The sequence below is a fragment of the Sinohyriopsis cumingii genome, chromosome 1, assembly GCF_028554795.1.
Source record: "Sinohyriopsis cumingii isolate HCF-2022 chromosome 1, ASM2855479v2, whole genome shotgun sequence".
In the NCBI taxonomy this organism is placed as follows: domain Eukaryota; kingdom Metazoa; phylum Mollusca; class Bivalvia; order Unionida; family Unionidae; genus Sinohyriopsis; species Sinohyriopsis cumingii.
The window spans coordinates 6992244-7019369 of NC_142961.1; the positions used below are offsets into that span (position 1 = coordinate 6992244).

Consider the following 27126-nt stretch of genomic DNA (forward strand, 5'->3'; position numbering starts at 1 on the left):
AAGATCACACTTTTCACATTTATAAACAAAGTCTATGAATTTTCAAAAGCATTAGATTTCAACTATAATATGTGGTGGATGGCTTTTAAAATGGTATTTTTGTCCAGTACAGTAGGAAGATTTGTACAAGTGAGCACTAGACAATCAGTTCCCTATTCACAGGTCACATGCTTAGCATTTGTACACAAACTTTACAGCTTTTGACAGAAGTACAGTAAGTAGATGATATTCATAAAGGAAAGGGGCACACAGTGGGATAAATATTAATAATTTACTAGCCTTTCAACAACTTGAAAACAAAATTCTGCATTGTGTAAGTGCAATTCAATTTCTTTCTACGGCAAATTTAATTTTTTTTCCATAACCCTGAAGGGTATATCATTTAGATCACAGGAGGGGCCTGATCTAAAATTAGAAGGGCGTTGGGCTGTCAGAATTTTTTAGCACTGATATACTATACCATTTGTATTTTCAGTACCCTGGGCTAGTAACTCAGTAATTGCTGACTGATGTTCATTGTGTGCTGTACAGTACTTAGCTGTGAAATATCATCAATATGTCATGCTGTACATGTGACCTCATATTTGTTTGCAATCACTGGATGAATACTTTAGATTAACCAAATGGAAGAAAAAGGATTAAGCAATTAAAATGCTAATCAGTCAAAAACCATGCATTTTATTTAACTCAAACACATGCCTTGGACCTTGTTTCATAATAAATGTGTACCCTGCAGACAATGTACAAATGCTGACCCTTGCATTTGCTGATTTGATATTTACTTTTTAAAAAGCAGAAATATACAAAAATATACAGGCAGTTTTTTAAAATGAATTTAGAGAATTAAAGAGGGTAGGTGGGTGAGTGGTGTTCAAGTTACATGATGGCAGAAATTACTCTGGTGAATACTGAGTGAACATGTTCAGCTAAAAAACTAAATGTCAGACAGGTAGGTCCTTACCTGTTAATGTACTTTTGACAGGATTTGAGTATTGACACTTGAAGTTTCCAGGTACTGCTACGGAGAGAATCACATAAAAGACAGCATATTTTCTCATCAAACCTGTCTGTAATGATACAAGTAAAATAATCATCAAATGTGCAAAGAAGAAATATCTTAATATGTTAGTGGTAAGGTACATGACAAAAACAACTAACTGATGAGTTACTGCCAAAGTGAATGAGAAAGACATAGTGTACACTGTATGTGATGAAGACACCTAGTTGATGAGTTACTGCCAAAGTGACTGAGAAAGAGATTGTGTACACTGTATGGGATGAAGACATCTACTTCATGAGTTATTGTCAATGTGATTGAGAAAGAGATTGTGTACATTGTATGTGATGAAGGCACCTAGTTGATGAGTTACTACCAACATGATTGTGAAAGATATTGTGTTACTGTATGTGATGAAGATACCTTGTTCATGAGTTATTGCCAAAGTGATTGAGAAAGAAATTGTGTACACTGTATGTGATGAAGACACCTAGCTGATAAGTTACTACCAATGTGATTGAGAAAGATATTGTGTACACTGTATCTGATGAAGACACCTTGTTCATGAGTTATTGCCAAAGTACAACATGATTGAGAAAGATATTGTGTACACTGTATGTGACAAAAACATCTAGTTGAGGATCTTACTGCCAAATTTAAGACATGAATGAGAAAAATATTAGTGTACACTGTGAACTTAAAGGATGATGTCTGAAATTATATCCCCTAAAGAACATTACCTTTTTACGTAGAGTAGCTATTAAATTTGATCATTATTATTTCACATATCTCAGAAGCATTGTATTGTATATCTTTTTACATTCACTTTATAATACTGCTAATTAAGGTGCAAAATTAATGCTGTTCTTCATTCAACAGTAAATAATAATGGTACAACAAGCTGTGTGTATGTGTCTTTGTGTGTATGTTCATGTATGTGAGAGATAAAGTGAAAAAAGAGACAATAAGTGCTGTGGGAGATGTCTTCTAACTTAGGACTTGGAGACTGAAGCAATTATGTGTATTGCAATACAAAACAGGTACCAATAACAGGTCCTCAGTTGTATTTCTAGATTTATTCTGTACAAATCAGAACCTCTAATTGACCAATTAAGGGAATACAATAGAGGTCTTCACTTGGCAGGTCTAACAAAGCATGTGTGTGTTGATGTATATTATCTGTTTGCCCAACTAGAATAGTTTTTGTCTTGGGTCACATCTAACCTAAGACTATAAAGTAACACTCTGATTGCTCTTGTTTATTATCGGATTAAATGATCATGGTTGGGTATTTACCGATGTGTAAATTTTACCAAATCACTCACAAAGTAAATAAAGTCCAAAGGAATTCATGCTAACTTTGTGAGTGATCAAGTAACTATTTATACATCGATAAATATGCAAATATGATCATTTAATCCTTATAATTCCAATTTACTTTCTTTCTGTCATCCTATCAGCAGATTTTCTTAACAAAGCATTCTCTTTTAGGTGGCTCAAAGTTTTCTTTCATTAGCCTCTTTGCTGTGACAGAGTACATAGCCCCATCTTCATTAGCCATGAGTGGTCAATTTTTATATAGCAATATAGGAAAGACTGTCAGAGCAGGTCATGTCAGCTGACTAAATAGCCTGTTATGATCATTTTCTTAAATTTAGAAAAAGGCTGATACTGCTTAAAATAAACTATTCCTGTTTCTAACATTACACTTGCATATGGCATGCGTTGTTATAGCATTCCCTGTTCTTGCTTTCTGTGCATTTTGATCTTTCAAAAGCAAACTCATGTCCGTTTTAGTCAGATCCTTTGCTCTTCATATGACCCTGACATTTAATAACAGCTGCTAGAACATGTTTTTGAAGAAAATGCAATAATGTCTGAAGAATGGCTTGTAAAGCCTGTCATAAGTACTGTATCATAATACTATAACTAACTCTTGTTTATTGTATATAAGCATGTGCTTGAGTGTGTGCCTACCTTGAGTAGTTTGTGTCTCAGGCCAGACTTGTCCTAGTACTGTAAAGTAACACTCCAACTGTTCTTGTTTATTGTATGTAAGTGTGAATGTGTGTGTGTGTGTGTGTAAGCTTACCTTGAGTAGTTTGTGTCTCAGGCCAGACTTGTCCTAGTACTGTAAATTAACACTCCAACTGTTCTTGTTTATTGTATGTAAGTGTGAATGTGTGTGTGTGTGTGTAAGCTTACCTTGAGTAGTTTGTGTCTCAGGCCAGACTTGTCCTAGTACTGTCAAGTAACACTCCAACTGTTCTTGCTTTAGCTCTGATTTTATTTCCTCCTCTTTGTTGTCTCCATCAACCTCCATTATCTCATCCTACAAGTGAGATAACTCCTGTATTTATCCATTTTTCTCACCAACCAGACTGATAGAATCCTTAATATGTATTGTGTAGGATACAAATATTCCACATATTGCTGTGCAAGGTGACTTAGCAAAATTCTCATCGAGAGAGCAGAATTTTCCTAATCTCACACTGATGCTTAGTGCAGGATTAATTTTTTTTCCACATTTCTGGATAAGAGTGCAAAAGCATCTATTTGGTTAAGATGAAACATAAAAACAAAACATGCATCATTGTTTAGCTAGAAGATATCATGTTTAGTTTAAACTTGGAAATACAGGTAATTACTGAAATCAAAGCAACAGAACAATATCAAACTACTGTGCCATCATTTTCTTGATGAGGTAAGACAATCCAGCCAGAGTGGTGATGCATCAATAAAACAAACACTGACATTATGTGATGTAATAAAACATTCATGAAATATTTGTTGTGTCCTACACTGGCTAACATGGAACATAGATTTCTTCTTGATCCTATCTGATAAAAGTAATTATTTATCTGTTATTTTATCTCGAACACTACCATAACATATATCAGGATGATACATATAGCAGGTATATCAACATCTAAGGTCTATATAATGACATATTTTGTGTAAAATAGAAGATCACCACAATTTCTGTCCATTATTTCCTTACATGTAAAAACTGTGTTATCATAAAATTGCATGCATTGTGCATCAAATAATAAAACTCACTTAACAACAAACACGTCCATTTACCTTGTCCAGAACTTTTGCCAGAATAGTGAACACCTCTGAGAACTTATCAATGCTGTAGACTTCCAGTATTTCTCCAAGGGACCTTAAGGCCTCAAGTTTATATGGTATAGTCTCCTTCTTGCACTCCTTGAGAAGGGCCTCTATTACCTAAAATCCAAGGTGAGATTGTTTGAGAGAGAAAAGAAAGTGGAATTGTACTGGTAATTTAATAAAGAATATATTCTAGATTGTAACAAAGATGTAACTGACCATTTACACTCACTTTTAAGTCATATCAAACTGCATACAACATAAACCCTGATCTGCTGTTGCATAATAAGCTGGCAAATCAGGGTCAATGTTGTTTATCTTCTGATTCCTCATAACAAACTGCACAGACCATGATTTACTGGTGCATAACTAATTGGCAGATCTGAGTCTGCAGTTTGCAGGTGGACTTTCAAGCAAGTATATATGGTACTGCAAATATATTTTTGAAATTCCATACTGCACTGAAGTCTATATATGCAAACCTTACATGCAACCAAAGAAGACTGCTACCAATTATTAATAAAATAAGTGTTATACTTTGAGAACAACCCAACCATGCATTATACTAGGTCTATTATAGAAATGAAAACAGGATGTAGTGAGTGGTAATTCCTATCTACAGGGGGCCGTTTAAAAAGAAATTAAAGGAGAATCTGTGAATAAGATGCATAAATATTGCATATTCTATTGATTTTTCTGAGCAATTTTGAAACATTGTCATTCCTGCAATTGTGTTTCTCTGAATAAAACCTTTATATGGGCTCTATAAAGCTCGATCTTAACCAAGAATTTAGTACAGGTTTTCAGTGTATTACACAAATCATACAATGCTAGCTAATTAAATAATAAGGATGATGAAATTGTAACAGAGAAATAAAAATAGTTATCGGAGGGCTGGTCATCTTGACACATTAGGCTGTGTTAACTGCTGGTGTTGTCTTGAGCCAACACATCACGACTTTGTCCAATACGACTGACCTTAGATATCTAACAAGGCCAAGAGGAAAACACATTTTTAATAATATAATTTTCTAGTCAAATATCATTAATCAAAGAATAAACTTTGTTGTTAAAATCTGTCAGATAAACCTTTGTGAAATATAAATTCTTAAGAGATTTGAAAAATTGTTTCCATTTATGATGTTACATTAATGTAATACAAAAAGAACTAGTATGAAACAGGACAATGTTACGCCAAGGGTTGGGGAGAAAAAACCTAATTACTGCTCCAGATTTTCATGTCTTTATCAATATATAAATCCCTTTACACAAATGGTATGGTACAAAATGATATAAAAACTCAGACAGTAGGTGGCAAAAACACAGCTGCTTTCACCATCCCTAGATGTACCTGCTCTACAGTTGGTTGACCCTCCACTCCTTCCTTGCAGGCCTTCAGGATGGTCTCCCTGCAAAACACAAATTTTGTTTACAACAGGTATAAAAAGAAAACAATCAAAGATGGTGTGGCCACATTGCAAACAATGAATATATAGTTTCTGTGTGGTAAAACAAATTCATATGACTTTAAAGGCAATAGTGATGGGGAAAATGAGCTGAACCCATCCCAAGTTTTAGATTTGACAATAGATGGATGGATAAATAGACTTCAGACAGACTTCATTAACCAATAAACAAGAATCACTATGCATTCCATATGAATTCTGATAATATTCTGTGAACCAATATATGGTATGTAATAGTTTTAACAAAATTTTCTTCCAACAAATTACATATCTTTCTTCATTCCATAATGTGGTTTATCATGGAATAATACAGCGTTTTATATAATTACACAAACAATATAAATTCAAACACTCATGTAAAGAAAAACAAGGATTCCAAAGGATGCCATGCAACTTAGGTACATTATATCGATGCTGCAATTTGCTCACAAAGGTGTGACAGAAACTCCTACCAAATCAGAATACAAATTAGAAAATTAATGCTATTTCAAAACTTCTGTTGACTACAGCAAATGATGCTAATGAAAGATAAAAATTCTTTGTCAAGCAACTTTAAACATTAAGTACCATAAATATTTGCTTAAAAGTAAAGACAAACTGCAAACAACAAAGATCCTGATCTGCCATAATATAATGCACCTGCAAATCAGAGTCTATGCTGTTTGTTCCACTGATTACTGCATAGACCCAGATCTACCGGCACATTATGTGTAGGTAGATCTAAATCTGTGCAATTTTCAGTTGGTTTAGTCTTATACTGTACATACTGTAATACTATTAATTTCATGCAATACAGTGACTGATGTAATGGTCATGTGACTTTAAAAAATGTTAGCATAGCACCTTAATATTGTTGACATCATAAAAAAAGTTATATGCAAATCTTGCTATTTACAAGTAAGAAAAAAGTTAGTACTACCTGCAGGATATAGTAACTCCTTTCAAAGCTTTCAGAATAGATTCCTGGCAATAAATAAATAAAAATGTCAGTCATATTGAGCAAGTATCATACAATATTTGCAAATTAAGAAAAATGGCATATTTAAATAAATGTTTTGCAAGTTAACTATGAAATAAATGTCCTTAATCTAAGACCTGAATAATTCATCTCCTGAGAAAAATATTTTTTCAAATTAATCTGCATAAAATTCTTGTGACTTAAGTTAAACCACATATTTCCTAAGTAATTAATTGCAGAAAATAAATCACACACTTTAGCCCTAACTCAGTATACTTATGTGCAAAAACTGTTTAAAACAAGAAAATATTTCTTGATTATCTTTTAATAAGTAAATAAACATAGCATATGTTAAAATAAAAACCATGCATGTTTTTCAAACCAGAAGTGGCAAAGATTTGTTTAAAAATACCACAGAAAAAAAGTATCCATGCTCTGTCATGATGTCCTGCTAAAAGGTCCCATCTAAGTTTAACCTAATGTAGTGGTCCTATAATTTGGTGGCCACATTATTTATCATGGCATCTCATACAGGCACTCTGGACCACATTATTTATCATGGCATCTCATACGGGCACACTGGACCACATTATTTATCATGGCATCTCATACAGGCAGACTGGATTAACATGAATGTACATAGCATTAAGAAAAAACTAATTTATGTGCCTTGCCAGTCCATGTTCTGCCCTGAAGCCCTGCTAAGAGGGCTGACATAAGCTGCCCCAGATAAGGTGGCCCCAGATTGGCCCCTAATTTGGTGGCCACAGTGTTCATTGCAGCTGCTGCTTGTGCCTTGGTTGTCCAGAATTGGGACTGGACAGTCTCTTGTAAAAGTTCCACAATCTCTCCAAGATACAGCCTTATACCTGCTTCTGTACCTGTTGAAAACAAGAAGTATCTTTCATTATTTTCTCTTATTACAAGCTAATGTAATATTTACATTTTGTATCTCCAACTTTGTGTGTGTGGATGTGGGTGTGTGTATATATATATATATATGTTTCTCAAATGTTTTCCATTAGCTTAAAAAAATACAACATGTCTTACAAATTATATATACTACTATAAAGAGCTCAAGTTTATTTCAGGATAACTACCTATGTCACAAATGGTGTTGAAATGACACACATTGATGAACAGGACAATTCAGCTAATAAATGGCAAGGTTTGTGTGGTGACAATGTTGGATGTAAGATCTGCATTATTTCCAGTCAGGTTTCTTTTTGTTTTGTTTAATATTGGTTATAACTCATTTAGCCCCAGTAACACCCCTACCCATGGTCTGTTTTATTCATTCAGTGGCCAATCCCACCTATACTTTTTGTTTGTTTATTGCATTCAATGGCCCATCTCACTTTCAGTTGCAATGAATGTGTTGGTAGCAAAAACATCTCCAATTGGTCACAATCGTTTTTTTTCCCCAAGAATCAGATGATACTGTACCAATAGGAAATTACTTCTCTTTGTTAAATATTCAATAGCTACAGTTATTAGTTGAGAGTGATTTTACTACACATTTCATTCATGCAAAAAAGTAAACAATTATGGATTTCAAAGTGTTATTTAATAATTATGAGGGTGAAAGTGACTATTTTATGGAGTTCATCTTGAAAATATTAAGGGAACAGCAACTGCACATTTTATGTTATTCAGACTTAGATATAGAGGTATCTGACTTGTATGAGGATAAAGAATGTATTGAAAAGATGAGGCACTTAATTTTGGAAGCTGTGCATTAATACCTTGTGAAAGACTTGGACAAATATCACAAACGATATATCAGTGTGGAAAAGATTTTTGAGAAAATTCGTGAAAATTTCATTGATTTTTATTGGATATAAGCAGATAAATTATGGTAAGAATGAATGCATTTATATGATGTTTACAAAATTTTCTAATTAGCTAGACACAGAAGTGTCATATTAACACTGAAACTATGTCATAACAAAGAAATGGCAGCTAAGTGCCCTTCCCAAGGACACACAGGCATATGACTCAGACAAGCCTGGGTGAGTATTAAAACCTTGACCTTGGATTGCAAGTCTGACATTCAAGTCTGATATTCTACCAACTGAGCAGCCATGGCTCCTTCATTTCAAATTAAAACCATTTAAATATCACAATGAGTTCTTTGGTGAAAATCCCATGCCAATATGACCATCCATTCACAAGGACTACTGACAATAAGATTTTCAAAATGGTTACCATGGCTTCCATATTGGACATCAGATTGGCACCATTTGCATTAAGGACTAATTATTATATGAATTATTATTGGAATGAAATTTTCTATTTGAATATGGATATCTGGTCTTATATATATATATATATATATATATATATATATATATATATATATATATATATATATATATACATACATACATACATACACACACACACACATATATATATATATATATATATATATATATATATATATATATATATATATATATATATATACTAAAGTTTATCCAATAATAAGAAACTCCAAATTAAAATGGATTCAATTCATGTTACTCATACACAAGTTTACCAATGAATTAATTTCTATATAAAATAAAATTGTCAGATACCAATGAATGCCCTGGAAACAATAAAAAATGTAAAATTGCCCTGGAAACAATACTGCATTTGCTTTGGAAATGTAATGTGATATTCAAGATGTACGATCTTCACTATGATAAAACATCTTGTTTTGAACATCAATCATATTTTAATGGAAAATGTTATAATCATAATTAACAACTACTAGTTAGTACATTGTCAATTAAATCAAAAAGAGTTCTATATCTCATAGTTTACTGCAAAGATTTTATATAAAATCCACAAGCATTTTTAATAATCTCTATCACAACATCACTGACTGATGAAAACTGAAGACATTCATTGTGATTACTAACAGGCTCTCAATAGTTTTCTGGTCTAGATTTCCCCTTGAATCACTTTGCATATTGTGAAGAATGGACAATGTCTGTATCAGCATTAGAAAGGAAATGACAAAACTAACATGCTCTGCCTGTAAATGAGTTCAAATTTAAATTTTCCTGTGGCAGTGTTTTCAATGTTCTCCAGTACTCCTCCTGGCTAAGTTCATCCCATGGAAGAAGATCCCAAGTTGGACTTAAGCTGCATTCCTTCGTCTCATATCTCTTAGCAGGTAGTTTTTGAGCACTGGGAGAAAATGCATGTTTCGGTATTCTGATACATATGATCTACCCTTCAATATTCCTCTAAAACCATCTTGAACAATTTAATAAGAATTAAACAATAGAAAACTGAAAATATTAACTGAAATGTTTCTGCCAATGTATTTTTTGGTCAGTCTCTCCTCTTTATCTGACATCCACCAAAGGTAGGCTGATTTTTATCCAAAGACTCCAAAGCCATCAAGGATCCCTTTATTACTTATAACACCTGATGAAGCATTCCACATTTGGCCTTAAACTCTCCAAATTAAAACAATAAGGTAATCAATTAACAACTTGTTGTGTACACGAGTCTTCTTATGCCAATTACTCAGTTGTACATCACTGGACTGATATAACATATCCAGTCCCCAGCAGACTGGTTCCTGCTGGTTTCTCTAAAGTGGGGATAAAACACACAAAAAAACCATTATCTAAAAAAAATCTTTTGTTTTTCAAAAGTGGTAGATTTCAACTGTAAAACGTCATGTGCTGTAGATGGCCTTTAAAATGTTATTATTGTCCTACTGCAGGTTGTTGTTATTGTTGTTGTTGTTTGGGTTTAATGCCATATTCAGTGCAAGATAGGCTATATGTGGTGCCCAGAATAACTGGTTGAAGAAAAGCCTGGGAAAACCATGGGAAGAACTAATGACCCATGGAAGGTGCTGGCAAACTTTGTCATATATCCACATCCCGAAGCCCAAGACTCAAACCTAAGCAGATAGAGTAACATGGCAATGATGGGTAATGGCAAGTGCTTTACCACATGCCAACCTCCCACAGCGGGACCTCTGTTACTGCCTGCAGAATCACATGTATAAACCAACTAGATCTTGGAATGAATGTGTGGAATGAATGTGCCTGTAAAGTTTGGTAACAATAAGTAGTTTACAAGAAGTAACGATAATACATTTTTTCTAATGTATGACTGATATAGCTAATAATGATCAGATAGTAACAATTTAATGATGGATAAGATTACAAGTATATCAAGCTTCAATTTCATCCATCAGGAGCTGTAAGAAGATTGGTACAAACACATTTTTGAGTTCAACAGACAGATAGATACATACGACTAATGCAGCATAAACAAAACTGTTAAGCTTTCCAAAAAATTCTTGCTCACCTGGAGTTATTTCTAGCCAAACCTCCTCCCAAAGTGACAGACTACCTGAACCATCTCCATCTACACCACCAGGTTCTGAAAGAAATTGCATAATAATTAGCTTTTAAGTTATGATGCAAGCAACTAATGGCTCAACTGATATAGACAAAACTGTAGGATAAAAAAAAGCAGAGGCAAAAGTAGCCCTAACACCCCAAACCTTGCTTATATTACTACTGTTGACCATTTAACTAAGCAAGATTATTTAGTTATACATAACAATTAAATCATATAAAATTATTGGCTATTGAACTAAATCTGTCAAAAATAACACTCCGGGATAAGCACAACATCACATGACTATTGTCCAAAAGGTCACAAAAGTATCATATTGTATAGCTAACCTCTGATTTACGCATTACCTGTATTCATAAGAGTGGCTGCGTAACTGGAAATTGTGTAACTCAAAATGTTTGGTTTCAATAACTTTAATTTTCTTTGAAAAGTATGTAACTCAATTAACTTTAATATCATTTATTTTATGAATCCTCATTTCACTTAATGTGCTGGGCTTGTTACCGCTTTGAAGCTAGTTATTAGACAGTCTTTGATTACAGTTGGTATATAAGTCTATATCCTGAAGATCTAAACTTATTACTGAGGTGATCTAACATCTCACAGACTGTACTTATAAGGAGGCTTTGTATCTGAATTAATATGGATGATTGATAGATATACACACACACATACACTCAAGAGTTTACTGATATAAGCCAATTTATAAGTCCATATACAGGAAATAAAGCAAATGAACCAATGTGATTAGTCCATTGTGGAGTATAAGTAGGTAATATCTAGTAATTCAAGTGTGCACATCAACCACTTCTGAAATGACAGGGGCATCTCATGAAATATACATGGTCCCAAATTGATGATATTGGTATGGTCTGCTTACAAATATCCATGGTCCCAAATTGATGGTATGGTCTGCTTACAAATATCCATGGTCCCAAATTGATGGTATAGTCTCCTTACAAATACCCATGGTCCCAAATTGATGGTATAGTCTCCTTACAAATACCCATGGTCCCAAATTGATGGTATTAGTATGGTCTGCTTACAACTCATGAAACACCCATAAGAATAATAGACCAGCAAAACAGGATGCACAACAATGCATGACACACACTGGAGACTAGGCCATGCAATAAGCTCACATGGAATTTGGTCAGGTTAGCTAGAAATTACATGCATGCCCTACTGGTAAAACGTTCAAACAGAGAAGTCCAATTTAAATGTCATTCTTACCTTTTTCTGTTTTTTGTTTTTTTTCATATGCATGTTGTCATGCATCTGGTCAAATTACTTTATCAAAGAATTACAGATTAATTTCCATGTCTGAACTGTAAGAAAGCTTCTATTTATTTTTTGTCCTAGCTAAAAATGTTTTTCTTGTTGCAGGTACAACTTTTGCAGGCACATACAATCAAGCATTGCATGGCATGATGGGAAATCTTATATTTTCACATGGAAAAATATAACATATTTGCAGGCCTATAAGATGATATTTTGTGACCAGAAAATCTAAGCTTCATCTTACACTTCAAATTGACTTATATATGGAATATGTTATCCGAATTGCTTTATCATATTTTTCATATGGAAAATAATTCTCCAAGAGTACAAAAAATAATGTGTAAAAATTATTTCATTCTGGGGAAGAGATCGTGTATGAAAAACCATAGGAACCCACACTGAGTATTTTAAATAACTACATGATCGTCAGTATTAAAAATTAACATAGATCAGATGTATTTGCACTAAAGCATCATGCACCAGTAATGTACATTGTTTGTAATATACATTGTTTAAATAGAATTACATATATGTGCATTAGAATTGACAAGACAGAAGATGAATAACCATGACAAAGACATATTCCATCACAATTTTCTCCTGCACCTAATGATCAAATAAAATGTATACCCCATTTAAAAAGAGAGAGACCGACAGACAGACAAATAGATGTCCTCACAATTGTAAATCTGTATTGTTCACTTACCTGATGACTGATCTTACTCATGTACAAGTGCAGTACCATATTCCATTATCAATTAATACAACTAGGTAAGAAATTCTTTCTAATTTTTGTTTCCACTTCCATTATTACAAGAATCACATGGATTTGTAGTGGTATTTACATGCTAATTAAATAAGCTATGGCTGTATTCAGTCATTCCCAGCTAACATCTGTCTGAGGTCAAGATTTGGCAGACCAGATCATATTAGCGAGGCTACCAATAGGAAATGAGACTACCCATGGGCATTATGAATACAGTACCATGAAATGAAAGGAAATGCAAGGTGGATACTGTATAAATTTCACAGCCAGTGACATTTTTGAACTTGCCGATGGAACCAACAGCACTTTAATGTACATCTACCATGAGCAAAGATAAAAAACAATTGCCGCTTAAGTAAAGGAAGAGTACATGCACTTTAAACTAAATCTTATTTGTTGGGAATGGAGGTCTTTATACTTGCAAAGAAAATCAGACAGCATGTAAAATGGCCATTCTTGGGATTTAACCTAAGGGAGACTATATGGATAGAACTATTGTGAATAATTAAACCCTGAATGAGTATGGTATGTATTTTCATAGTTTACATTACACTGTTTCATTTATTAATGTTTATTCTCTTGGACAAAAGTTTTGGCAAAATGGGGCAATAAGGTAAAAAAATAAAACAAACAAAAAACCTGCAATGAGCTGAACTTTCTCTCTCTATCTCATATATCGGACCATATTTTATTTTGCTCACAAGGTGCAAGAAGAAAAATGTGATGAAATACATATGCTTCTCTCTGTATCTCCCCCACCCACCCAACAAATGAACTGGAAAAAAGCATTTTAGTATTAATGATGCAATTTCCCTATTGCTGGTAATCTGAAATGGCATACAGTGATACTTTTAATATTTATGAAACCGGAAGTTATCATAAATCCAAACAGCCTCACGAGTTTTATCCTCTCTGTAACTCAATCTTTTTTCGGGTCAATGTCATTATATGTAGCTAAAAGTACATAATACATTTAAATTACTTTGTGTGAAACAAATTAAGCACTTTTAGTTACATTTAATGATCCTGAATGGAAAGGTTACTGAGTTACTGATAGGATAAAATTTGCAATGTTGTGTGGAACGAAGTGAAAAACACATTCCAAGGTATTTATCTGGCCTTGTTATATACTTAGCACCAACTTATATATGGATGAAGGATGGAAAATTTGCCAAATTTGCTGATTTCGACTTATATTTCACATCAACTTATAGGACGGCAAAAAAAACATATGAAAGTTACTTTACAAATAAGTCTCTGTATTTCACACTTAAGTATATAATAAAACATTTTACCTGTTGACTTTTGCTCATGCATGGCAAGAAAAGCCAAGGGCATTGCCAGGGCTGCATGACGATGAAGAATGTCTGGATTCTGCTGGCTTATAGCATGTAAAGCCAGTCCACATCCATTGTGAGAAGCCTCATCTAAGAGACAAAAAAAAAATGTCATACTCATAAAATACTGTTTGAAGCCTCCTGTATTAAGTAAGATGTCCCATCCTTGCTGCCATATCACATTCTATGGGCATACTGATATATTTTACATCCCAAGTCTTGTAATTAAATGATCTTACAGTTTGCTGCCATATCACATTTTATGGGCATATTGATATAATTTACATCCCAAGTCTTATAGTTAAATGATCTTACACAGTTTGCTGCCATATCACATTTTATGGGCATATTGATATATTTTACATCCCAAGTCTTAAAAATTAAATGATTGTACAGCATAATATAGTACTCCTACACTATAATCAATAGGAATTGTACATTTTTTAGTGGAATTTGTAATGTACTATGCCCAAATTACACAAAGCAGCTGGAATCATTCACTAGTTAATGGAAATGTTCTACCAGTACAATGATGTCCCCTTCCCCAATTTCCCCCAGTGAAATGGCCAGTCTCAAATGTGATGTATTTTTCTGCACAGACAAGTATATTTCATGGTCAATCTACATTAGATACTGTTCTGATAATGCCAACATTATGGTGCTCAAGAACAACTCAGTTTTGAACTACTGAACTAATGACAGCGGCAAAGACTGCATCTAATTAAGCATATATTTTGCCATCCAATGGATTTTAAAGGCAGAAACTTGATGTTTGTTTTCATTAAATTTCGGTATGGTTGTAATTATGTCAATGTCTGCGCACATATGTATGTGTCTGGTGATTTTTGACAATGCTAAGTCTACCAACTATTTTTTCTTTGTAAGTGTATGAAATGCTTTGAAGAAAATGGACAAGTTATTTTCTTTAATCCAGATTTGAGTTTTGAATAATTTTTTTGAGGCTTATATGAATAGATAACTTATTCTCAATTGGATGACATCACTTTATTAGAACAAACATATATTTGACCTCATACACATTCCCAGGGATTCCACAGATAGTAATCACATGGGTAATATGTACCAAATGTCACAAATTCCCACCCTGTGATTTAGAAGATGAGTTACAGGTGACTCAGCCAAAGGATAATAAAGTACAGCACGTACCTTCTTTTTCCAAGTACCATGATTTCAGTCTGACAATCAATTTTTCCACACTGTTGTCTTTTGCAACCTGCAACATAGTAACAATTTTTACAGCTTTGGCTTAATCTATGATCTATTCTTGCTTAAAAGTCAAGTCCAACTGCAAACTGTACAGACCTAGATCAATGCATAATGCACTGTCAGATCTGGGTCAATGCAGTTTGGTAAGAGTAGTCAGTAGAACAAACAACAAAGATCCTGATCTGCTGACACATTATGTGACACCAGGTCAGGGTCTATGCTGTTTGCAGTTTGACTCGACTTAAGAGAGTAGATAGAGTACCTGTTAAAGTAATACATTTTTTTTTTCACAATCCAAAAGTAAGTCATCAAAACTAATAGTATTTTACTTAATTTATGACTCAATTTATTAAACGACATCCATAATCAGCTAATAACAGTGCAAATGGCTTTCTGTTCATCTGTCTTTTACCAAAAATGAGTTGGTTATTACTAATAACCCTTTATGATCATAACAAAGAACAGACCCACTCACCTTAAATTGAACATGTCAAGGGAGGCAACTCAAATATAGGTAAATGATTACATCTGAATCTAAAGGCTGTCCTTTCTACACTTCAAAATTAATACTAGGCATGTATCATGTGTTTAACTTAAGTTTTATCAAGGATATATATATATATATATATATATATATATATATATATATATATATATATATATATATATATATATATATATATATATATATATATATATATATATATATATATATATATATATATATACACACACACATCTCCTCATTCCATAACTACTTGATAATATACATACTTAAAATCATACAAACATCTTTAGTACAATATTTACTCCTCTACCTTTTAAGTCTTTTATTATGGGTATTATGGTATTGACATATGGAAGGAGAGGTAACTGACTCTACATTTGGGCCCGAACAGCTGTCAAAAGTTTTGAGTTATGCCCTTTATTTGGGATATAGCTACCTATAATTCACATTCACATATTGTTAAGCTGACAACGGAAGGCCAAATCTTATTCAATTAATATATATTATAATTTTAATATATTAAATAGATCAATGACTCTCTCATGTTGTGTGCTACGTAAACAGATACATGCAGGACTACATCTCAGAAATTCAGAAATGTGACCAAAATGTAATTAAATATCGAGTAATTTTTAAGTTTATGACTAAAACACCATTTCATTCAAGCTCTGATCTTGAACTTCAGCAAACAAGTTTGCTATGTTATAAAAAAAATTTCAGGTACCTATGATAGTTGGTTGGTTTTTTAGTGGTAAATTCAGCAATTTCTTGAATTATTATCATGCTAAGAAAAAGGGAGCGAATTTTCTTAATGCAAATGATAATTTGTAGGATTTACATACACTAGCTGAACTATTTACTGGTAGTGTGCACGCTATACCTGCACAGTTTGTGACCATTTCATTAGCTGAATGTATTTTACCTCTTATTATGGGGGCCCTGAGTAGCAGAGTGATCTAAAGCACTCACCAGTACGGATCACTGCCATCTCACTTCTGTCTGTGTGGGTTCGAGTTTCAGGCTTGGCCAATGTGGGTATGTGAGAAAGCTTGCCAGTAGCTTCTTGTGGATCAGTGGTTCTTTCCGGGGTTTCCCCCACCCCCCAAGTAGTTCCTCCACCATTTATGCTGGTTGCTATGCATAGCCTATCTTGTGCTGAAAAATGGCATTAAACCCTACAAACAGCAACCTCTTATTATGATGGTCTGTTTTGTCTTTGTTCAGTACATTTTTAGTATATTTGAGACCACCCAGGCGGCCAAGTGGTTAGAGCATCTGCCTCGGATGCAGGAGGTCGTGGGTACAATCCCTGATTGAGTCATACCAGAGACTTACAAAAATGGTACTAACAGGTGCCTCGCTTGGCACTCAGCATTAAGAGGTTAGTGTTAGGAATGGTCGGCCTGGTGTCAGGATAATGTGACTGGGTGAAACATCATGCTACATATCTGCAGCATGATGCCACAGTGCTAGACATCACTATAAACTGCCACACTGCAGACATCGTAGTGATATGACTGAAAAATTGTTAAAGCTACGTTAAAAATCCAAATCACACACACACACAGTATAATTTGACAATTTAGGTAAAACAAAATTGGAACTGTTATATTATGTGATGAAATATCGATGATGCAAACACATACTGCCTGAACATGCCCACAGAATGATTTTTTTGATTTGAAGTAACTAAGAAGCTGTGTAGTGGATTATAAATGTGAAATCGTGTTTATTAAAGCAAAATGTCGCTTAACAAAGGTTCTGTTAACAAGCATATTTTTTAAAGTAAATAATGTAGTTTAAAGAAATGTTTATCAGCTTTATCTATCAATCAGTCTAATACATAATGCTTTATAACCATTCTCATTAAATACAATGTTTTACTTAATTATGCCATATTTAATATGAAAATGTAACAAAATAATTAACAGAAAAGTGCTCTCAACAGTCCCCTTGAGCAGAGATGTGGAAATATATAATTTAACTGTAAGCTACATGCATGTTCATTTACATGGTTACCGATTTTTCTAAATTTTTACAGGCAGTAAACTAAACTAAGATATTTGCATGTGTCAATATTCATTCCTCAATTGAAACTCACCTTAACTAGTTGGCCCAATGCTAGGGCATAGGACTTCCTTACTGACTGATTTCTGTCTGAAAGTCCATGTAAAAAGGCTCCCATCAACTTGCCTGTGGACAGAGAAACAAAAACAAGGAAACTGAGGTAAACACAGGACAGACAGAGGTAACTTTTTTCAAACATTTTGGTTTCTATTACACTTCAATGAAGACAAACATCCTCAAAATCAATTTTTAGCCTGCTGTGAATTATTTTTCTTTCATTCACCAGATGCTTATTTGGTGTATACATAATGTAAGATTGAAATGTAAATGTTTTCTTTATGCACTGTTGTTGCAGAGTTTCAACTTGTACACATTTAAGACTGCACTGTAAACAAACCTGCTAAGTCCCATATCATATATGATGGCAGATTTGGGAATATGCAGATTATTTAGAATGATCAGTAGAACAATAGAACCTGAGCAGCATTAAGTGATGAAAGATCAGGATCTAGGCTGTTTGCAGTTCAGCATGACTTAAAAAACAAGTATACACAGCATTTTCTGGTCTCATGGAGGAAAATAAAGTCATAAAGTGCTGAAGGGCATTATTATAATCACCATTTATGCTTACATAACTTGGACTCAACTTATAAACAAGTTTATATGGTACTATTATCCTCTATGTGTGTGTTTGTGTCTGTGTGTAATTTGGATTTTTAACATAGCTTTAAAAAAATGTTAAATCATATCGTTATGATGTCCACAGTGTGGCAGGTTATAGTGATGCCTAGCACTGGGGCATCATGCTGCAGACATGTAGCATGATGTCCAACCCAGTCATATTATCATGAAACCAGGCCGACCTGTCCTAACACTAACATTTTAATGCTGAGTGCCTAGCGAGGCAGCTGTTAGTACTATTTTTTTCTAAGTCTTTGGTATGACTCAGCTGGGGTTCGAACCCATGACCTCCCACAACCGAGATGGATGCTCTAACCACTAGGCCACCGAAGCTGTCAATTATGGCGGTTTCTATTACTGAATTTTTCTCACCGAAAACCCAAAATTTGTTGTTATTATATCTTTGTATGATTCACAAAGAATTGTGTTAAAAATTATGACTAACACAAATGTTTGTTCAGGTAGACCACTCCCCTGATAACTTCAACCTAATAACTTGCGAACCCACTTATAATGCAGGATCAGGCATAGATCCCTTTATTTTATACTAAAAATTCCCCCCAAAATTGATCCCTATTTGTTGAAGAAAATCATGATCACAATTTTTAACTGAAACTTTGATATACTGCTCATTTTATTGTCGAAAACGATAAATAGGATCTGAAAATTTGAACCAACATTATGAAATTCTCAACTTTTAATAATATGTCATACATTTTTTACATTTTATTTCCAAATGACATTCTTAATATACCATAAGTAATCATATTCAATGAAATTTTGATCAATGAAAATGTCGCTTACACATACAGGAGGCAGTACTTTAATAAATAAAAACCAATTAAATACGTTTGTTATTAAGTGAAATTTGTATTTTAGTTCTATCAGTTCGCTAGGTTTAAGTGTAATGATCATAAATGCAATGTACCCTCTTCTATTCAAACTTAAAATGTGTTAATCTACCTGAACAGCTATGTCTGCAAGCATTCCTCTGAGAACTTAAGTGCTGACCATGTTTTGATATCTGACTTGCGGAGATATTTGTTGTATTGTTGCATTGAATTAAAAACTGACCTTTTTTGTATCATATCAACTGCATCTTTTGTATAAAATAAAGGATGTGAAATAAAAAATAAAGTTAAATGGAATGCAAATCCTATGTGCGTAAGATCTAGCAGCCCTGGTCATACATCAAATCAACTCTATTTCAGCTGATCAATTAAACACTCTTATAAATATTACTGTGTACTTAATATAAATAGACTACCTTAAATTAAGTTTCTAAATCATAAATGTGATCAAAGATAGCAAGGTAACCAAGTGAAATTAATACTTCATCAAATAAAGAGCTTTGTTTCACAGATAAGGATCACTGCTCCACAAGCAAACTTCACCAAAATCCAGAATTAGCACTTAGAGATATCCTGAAGGTGAGAAGATGTCTCAATAAAATCACAGATTCAATAATTTACTAACTGAAAAGTGCAAAATTGAGTCTCGAGGCTGATGACTGTTACACGAAATAAATATTAAATTTTGGGAAAAAAGGAATCTTGTTTTGTCATGTATTAACATTTAATCTGCTACCTTGCTTTGCAGATCCATGCTTTAAACTTTGCTGTAACATAATAAGCAGGGAACCAGATTAATCAACGACAACACAATTCAGTGACATAATGCACAAATGTTTTCACATACAAGTGAAGGTTGTTGAAACTAGCTAAAATAATGTTAATAATCTTTCACATGTTGGACATCTTGAAAATAAATGTAATTTATACAGAATAACAAAATAACTTCTTTACAAAAAATGCTTTATTGACAAATATTCTTGAAGCGGTTATAAAATGAGTATTTAACTATTAGACAAGTTTCTTCCCCTGCCCCCTTGCGGTTTTGTCCAGTGGGGATGGCATAACTCTTTTTTTCCGAAGTCCATCGGTACCTCGTGCCTTTGCTTATAGTGTGGTCTATGTTTTTAGACCACACTGTGTGCAAGTTATCAAGGGAGAGGTTTATTACCTATCCCTGATATGTAAATAAGTATTACCTGTCCCTTAAACATATTGGTCATGCCCAAAGTACAGTAGTATTGAAGTAAAGTTTTTCAACTGATACAGTAGTTAAAAATTATTTCTTTTAATTTTTTATTTAAAATTATCATTGTCCATAATGTTACTATGCTATATCCAGAGTCTCATTAGTAATGCATGTTATAAGAGTGGAGAGCAGTATTGAGATGAATCAGATAGAAAGAGAATTACAATAGTAAAGTTGCCAATAGTAAAGTCTAGAAAGTACTAAGGAACACACAAGTTTTAGTGGCATCAACAACAAAAAAATAACAAATGTACCTGATGTGTCTCAGTTCCAGGCATGCAGCCTTACATATATTCATAACATGCTGGTTTAATGAGAGTACTGTCAAGAGTGCCATGTAGGTTTTGTACTGATTGTGTGAATTTAATGTTGTAATAAGAGAGTACTGTCAAGAGTGCCATGTAGGTTTTGTACTGATTGTGTAAATTTATTGTTGTAATAAGAGAGTACCTTCAAGACTACCATGTAGGTTTTGTACTGTGTAAATTTAATGTTGGTGTTGCTGATACTTACTGTTTGAGGTAATGGATAGGGGTGAGAATGTGTTTTTGTGGCAATTAGAATGGTGTCAGTTTTATCATCATTCATCTGTAATTTGTTACATGATATCTATGACTTCACAACAGAATGCACCTCTCTACACTTTAGATGGTAGCAACAACATCAGCTAGATGACTAGATTTGTGTATCTGGGTGTCATCAGTTGAGAAACCAGAGGATGATGTATGACACTTGAGTGGATGAGTGAACAGAATGAAGAGAACAGAACTCTATGTAATGCCAAACATAGACGAACTGAACTGGAATGTTTGCCAATTATGGATTTTGACTATGATTTCAACTATAGTAAAACTGACTCATGAATGCCAAATACATGCTGGAGATGGTGAAGTGATATATCATGGTCTGTTGTGTCAAATGATGTAATCTTTCCACCATTCAAAGCAGAGAGTAGGTCATTAACTCCTTTCAGATGGGCAGTTTTGGTACTGTGCCAAGGATGATGAAATTTTTCACAGATTTCCGACATGAATGGGAGGTTAGAAATGGAGGGGGAGTAGGTTTTAATGAATGCATGAGACATAAGAACTAAAATGTGTCCATATGACAGATACATCGTCAATATGACACAGCTGAAGCACAAAATTCTTAGTCAAACAAATGGCAGAACTAAGTTCAATTTTGTCAGAAAATGGTCAATGTCGAATCTGATGTAAGTCATTATCATGTAATGTCTCATACCAAATTTGATTCAAATCCATAGAGTCTTTTAAAAGTTCTTTAGTGAAAACAAGTTCTGCAACAGATCAGACCTGACAGGATGTGATATATGGACACAGATAATTCTAAATGCTCTCCAAATATACAGCAGGACAATAAAAAAAAAAAAAAACAAGGAACTGATGCTCTTCTCCTCCCAAAAAAGAATTTCCAGCAATTCAGGCTAGCATAATTTCTTCCTTTTTCGCCACTGCAGGGCCATACAAAAAGAAAATGTCTAAATTAGGCATGCAAAAGGGTTAGACCAAGAAGCAAACCTGGATACTAACCAGCATGTGGTGCAAGATCTCTAGGACACTGATGAACAAGGGATACCACAAAGCTTGAACAGCTTGCCTGCAATAAACAAAACATTTAACAGACAATTCTGCACAGGGAAACCTCTCTATAAATCACAAACAATAACACAGATTTTGTCATTAATGGAAAGGTGTTCTTTATGTAACATTTACAAGGTTAGCAAATATCCTTGATAAACAGATGTTCTTTAAAGACATGTTTCATTGTATTTACATCTTTAAATAATACCTTAGCAAGGTAAACATCTTTAGAATAATATTCACATAGGGGATTTCATAAAATTCTTGAAATTTACTATCTTAAAAATGCCTAAATGAAGGTAATTTCTCTAAATCACTGCAAGAGTCCTTTTTAAAATCTGGCTGCTATGCAATGCCTGCCATCAAATGCTGTTTCTTTTTGTGTAACCCTGGATTACCTAATTTAAAGAATCAGTCGAAGGAATAACATGAACTTTCTCCACAAATAACTCTTAAGAGTAACATTCTTCATAGATACCTCATATGAGTAACAATGTTCCATGGATACTCTCCTTGGATTTTATTTGTCAAACTTGTACTACTGTCATCTCTTGTAGTTATCATGGAGAATCCTTGTTAAAATTTATCAGCTGAGAATTATTTTTGGGAATAACGTCTGCTTTATTTCCTAAAACTGTTTGCAAGTGAAATGCTTTACCTTTGTTCCAACACCAATACCACTCTTGATGAGTTCCGTTAAGCGTGGAATCAGTTCTGACAGCAAGGAGTCATCGACATATTGCACACACTTGAATGAAACAAAATTTCATATCATACAGTTTGATAGATTATCCAACTCGGACAGTGCCACATAAAGTAAAGTTAGACATTTGTTTCAATTTCTATCAGCTAATAATTTCCTTCACGGCATATATGATTTATTTTGTTTAGTAGTAATTTTTACGATTAAAAGTTTGGTATTTCATCTCATCATTGTCACAAAACCACATTTCAAAAAATGTACAGACTACAAGTTTCTAAATTACTTACAATTTATTCTGAACAGCTCAGGACTTTCTTTCTATATCCAAAGCAAACGTTGTTCTAAAATAAAAACATCATTGGCTAATCAAACGATTGTGGATCTATGGAAACTGTGGACAAAGGGTCTCTCATGACATTGTCTTTTATTCAAATATTGTAACTTTTTAAGTCTTCCCATTCAAGGGTTCAATAATAACATAGTCAAAATATCTGAAAACAAAACTTTCATGAAATGCTGTCTTCTCTCCTCAACAGTGGCACAATCCAAGCACCCTGAAAAGTCATCACAGGTTAGAAAGTAGGCCAATGACCTACTTTTTACTGTTTTAATACCCTCCATGGGCAATGAGCAAGTCATCCAGACTTGCACGGGAAGGTAGACACTCCTGCCCTCCATGAGTCTTCCAACTATGGATAAATAGTGTGATGTTAACACGGCATCACTGGATGGAAGAACTTCTGAGATGAAGTCAATGGCCACATGGAAAGGCTGCCATACAGCTCAATGGCTACATGTTTAAGACCAAGGCAAGCCACTAAGTTGGAGGATATCGGCTGTGGTCAGACATGGAGAGGGTTGGGCTCCACCAGGCGGTAGCTGCCCTAAACAGAGCACATGAAAAATGACAACCATTACCCATCCCATACCGGCTCAGTTGTCGTTCGGTTCAACAAGGTCGGTGCCTTTCGTCGTGCATCAGGGCTGAGGTGGAAAGTATACGACTGGTGCTCAAAGCAGCAAGATTCATGTCAGGAACAACATCACCACTGGCACTTGGAATGTGAGAACAAAGAGCAATGGGAAAGCTTGAGGAGCTTACATAGGAAATGAACAGATGCTGCTGGAACATCCTAGGACTCTGTGAGATACGATGGAAGAACATTGGAGAAACAACTACCTTGGAAGGCCACAAACTGTACTTCAGTGGCAGAGAAGACAAACATGAGCAGGCAGTTGGGCTCCTTGTACACAAGGACAGCATGAGTACTGACATGGTATGTTGGCCAGTCTCCAGCCGGCTCAGCACCATCTACCTCAGAGCAACTCCATTGAACATCACTATAATACAGGCATACACCCCAACATTAGACTATGATGATAAGGATGTGGAAGACTTCTAAGACCAGCTACAAGAAGTTGTGGATAAAACACTGAAGAAAGACATTCTGGTTGTGCAAGGCAATTGGAATGCCAAGATAGGCAAGTCCAAGTGGAGACCATCGCAGTCAGATTGACTACATCATGGTGAAGAGATACATACAGTAAAGTGTAAACATTACCAAGACTAGAAGCTTTCCCGGAGCGGACATATGAAGTGACCATGATCGGGTGATGATGACCTTCAGGCTACATCTAAAGCTCAAGAAAGAGAGCCACACAAGAATAAAATTTGATCTCGAGAAAATGAAAGATCCCAAAGTAGCAAAAACCTTCTGGGCAATGACTGGTGGGAAATTTGCACTGATCACCATCCTCGATGCTGACAATACCGACATGGACACGTTGATCACCACCTTTAATACAGCACAGCAACACCGTAACAGCCAGTGAGATCCTAGGTAGACATCGCCCAGTCAAAAAGCCCTGGGTCAAAGCTGAGGTCCTGAACCTGCGTGACAAGAGGAGGGAAATGAAGAAACAAAAGAACAATACAGAAGGGGCAGAGCAGTACAAAGCAGTCAAACAGGAAGTCAAGAAAAGCATGAAAAAAGCAAAGAGACTTGGATAGAAGAACAGCCCAAAGACACTGAGGGAAACTTAAAAAGGAACAACAGCAGGAAAGCATACCAACTGGTTCAAGTTCTAACAAGCAGAAAAAACAGTGGGTTACCTCCTTACAGGACAAAGCCTGAAACTGTCTCACAAAAGAGAAAGATATTTTGGAAAGATGGACAAAGTACTGCACAGAACTTTACAAACACTGAGCCATAATAGATCCAGAGGTACTGAATGTCCCAGCAGCAACTAACAATGACAACCACCCTATCCTACGTGAAGAAGTAGAAGCTGCAATGAGATGGCTGAAAAAGAGGAAGTCAGCAGGAGTGGACAAAATCCCAGCAGAACTGATCCAAGCTAGGGGAGAAGCAATGATTAGCACCCTCACAAACACCTGCAAAAAGATCTGGCAAACAGGAGTAAAGCCATCACCGTGGACCCAACCACTGATCATCACCCTCCCCAAGAAAGACAACTTGCAACAGTGTCAAAACCGCCATACAATCAGTCTTATAAGCCATCCAAGAAAAGTCATGTTAGGCATATGGCTGAGCAGACTAAAGCCACAGGCTGAAAAGATCATTGCCGAGGAGCAGGCAGAGTTCAAAACAGGGTGCAGCTCAACAGAGCAGATCTTCAACCTCAGGATACTGGATGAGAAGTCCTCCAACACTAGCAAGATCTGTACGACGTCTTCATGGATTTCAAAAAGGCATGTGACAGGGTAAGGCATGCAGCCTTGTGGGTGACCGTGAGACTGTACAACATCAATGCCAACCTCGTTATAGTAATAGAGTTATAGCGCACCTCTATGACAAGGCCACAAGTGCAGTATAGGGAACTGGGTCAGAACAACAGTCGGAGTCAGACAAGGCTGTCTGCTCTCTCCCACACTATTCAACATCTTTCTGGAGAGAATCATGGCAGATTCACTTGAAAAGCATGAAGGGATGGTCAGCATTGGAGGCAGAACAATCATCAACTTATGTTTTGTCAAAAGCATTGACGGAGAAGTGGTAAATGAGCAAGAATTAGCTAGCTTAGTAGAGAGCCTCAACAAAACCTCTGCAGCCTATGGCATGGAAATCAGTGCAGAGAAGACCGAATGATGACCAAAAACACCAAGGACATCAGCACTGACATCAGGGTCCAAGGTACGAAGCTAGAAACAGTCCACAGCTTCAAGTATTTGGGGGCAACTGTAACAGATGAAGGACTGAAACCTGAAGTACTCTCCAGGATTGCACAGACAACAGCAGCGCTGACAAAACTGAAGCCCATCTGGAACAAGAAAAACATCTCACTCAGTTCAAAGGTCACACACTGGTGATCGCCATATATCTCTACACCTGCAAATTATGGACCATAACAGCTGACTTAGAGAAATGGATAGAGGCCACAGAGATGAGATGTTTCCGACAGATCCTCAGTGTCACATACAAAGACCAATACAAAGACCAGTGAAGAAATATGGCAAAGGATAAGACAAGACAATCACAATGACCTCCTGATCACAGTGGAAAAATGTAAACTGCAGTGGTATGGGCATGTCTCACAATCATCCAGCCTTCTCAAAGATAATCCAACAAGGCATTGCACAAGGAAGAATAAAGAGAGGCAGGCAAAGAAAGAGATGGGAAGATAGCATTTGAGAGTGGACAGGCTTGACATTGAGTGACTCACTGAGAAAGATGGAAAATCACGAGGAATGGAGGAAGCTGGTTGTTCAGTCTTGAGCAGTGCCCCAATGGTCTACCAGACTACAGGACTGATGATGATGATGATGATGACAATGAATACCCTCCAAAACTGAACAGCTCTCATCATGTTATGCATTCAGAGAAAACAGCAAAAACCTAATGTCATAATTGGAGCGTGAATAGTAGGATCCTCTTGCCCATGGTGAGTAATATCTACCAAAACAAACATGCCAAACAAATTT

At 35.1% G+C, this 27126-nt stretch overlaps 1 protein-coding gene across 1 annotated transcript in view; it reads right to left on the reverse strand.

The window, feature by feature from the left end:
• LOC149806371 (proteasome adapter and scaffold protein ECM29-like) overlaps nucleotides 1-27126 on the reverse strand; it is a 177637-nt gene that overhangs the window by 18393 nt on the left and 132118 nt on the right. Inside the window, exons 36-47 of the mRNA XM_089952249.1 lie at nucleotides 23139-23228; nucleotides 22430-22496; nucleotides 18133-18224; nucleotides 15464-15530; nucleotides 14255-14386; nucleotides 10859-10933; nucleotides 7205-7416; nucleotides 6497-6540; nucleotides 5463-5520; nucleotides 4082-4228; nucleotides 3203-3329; nucleotides 962-1067 (exon numbers count right to left, since the gene is read on the reverse strand). Coding sequence (XP_089808375.1) covers nucleotides 962-1067; nucleotides 3203-3329; nucleotides 4082-4228; nucleotides 5463-5520; nucleotides 6497-6540; nucleotides 7205-7416; nucleotides 10859-10933; nucleotides 14255-14386; nucleotides 15464-15530; nucleotides 18133-18224; nucleotides 22430-22496; nucleotides 23139-23228 — 1217 coding nt within the window. The remainder of the gene's footprint in view (nucleotides 1-961; nucleotides 1068-3202; nucleotides 3330-4081; nucleotides 4229-5462; nucleotides 5521-6496; nucleotides 6541-7204; nucleotides 7417-10858; nucleotides 10934-14254; nucleotides 14387-15463; nucleotides 15531-18132; nucleotides 18225-22429; nucleotides 22497-23138; nucleotides 23229-27126) is intronic.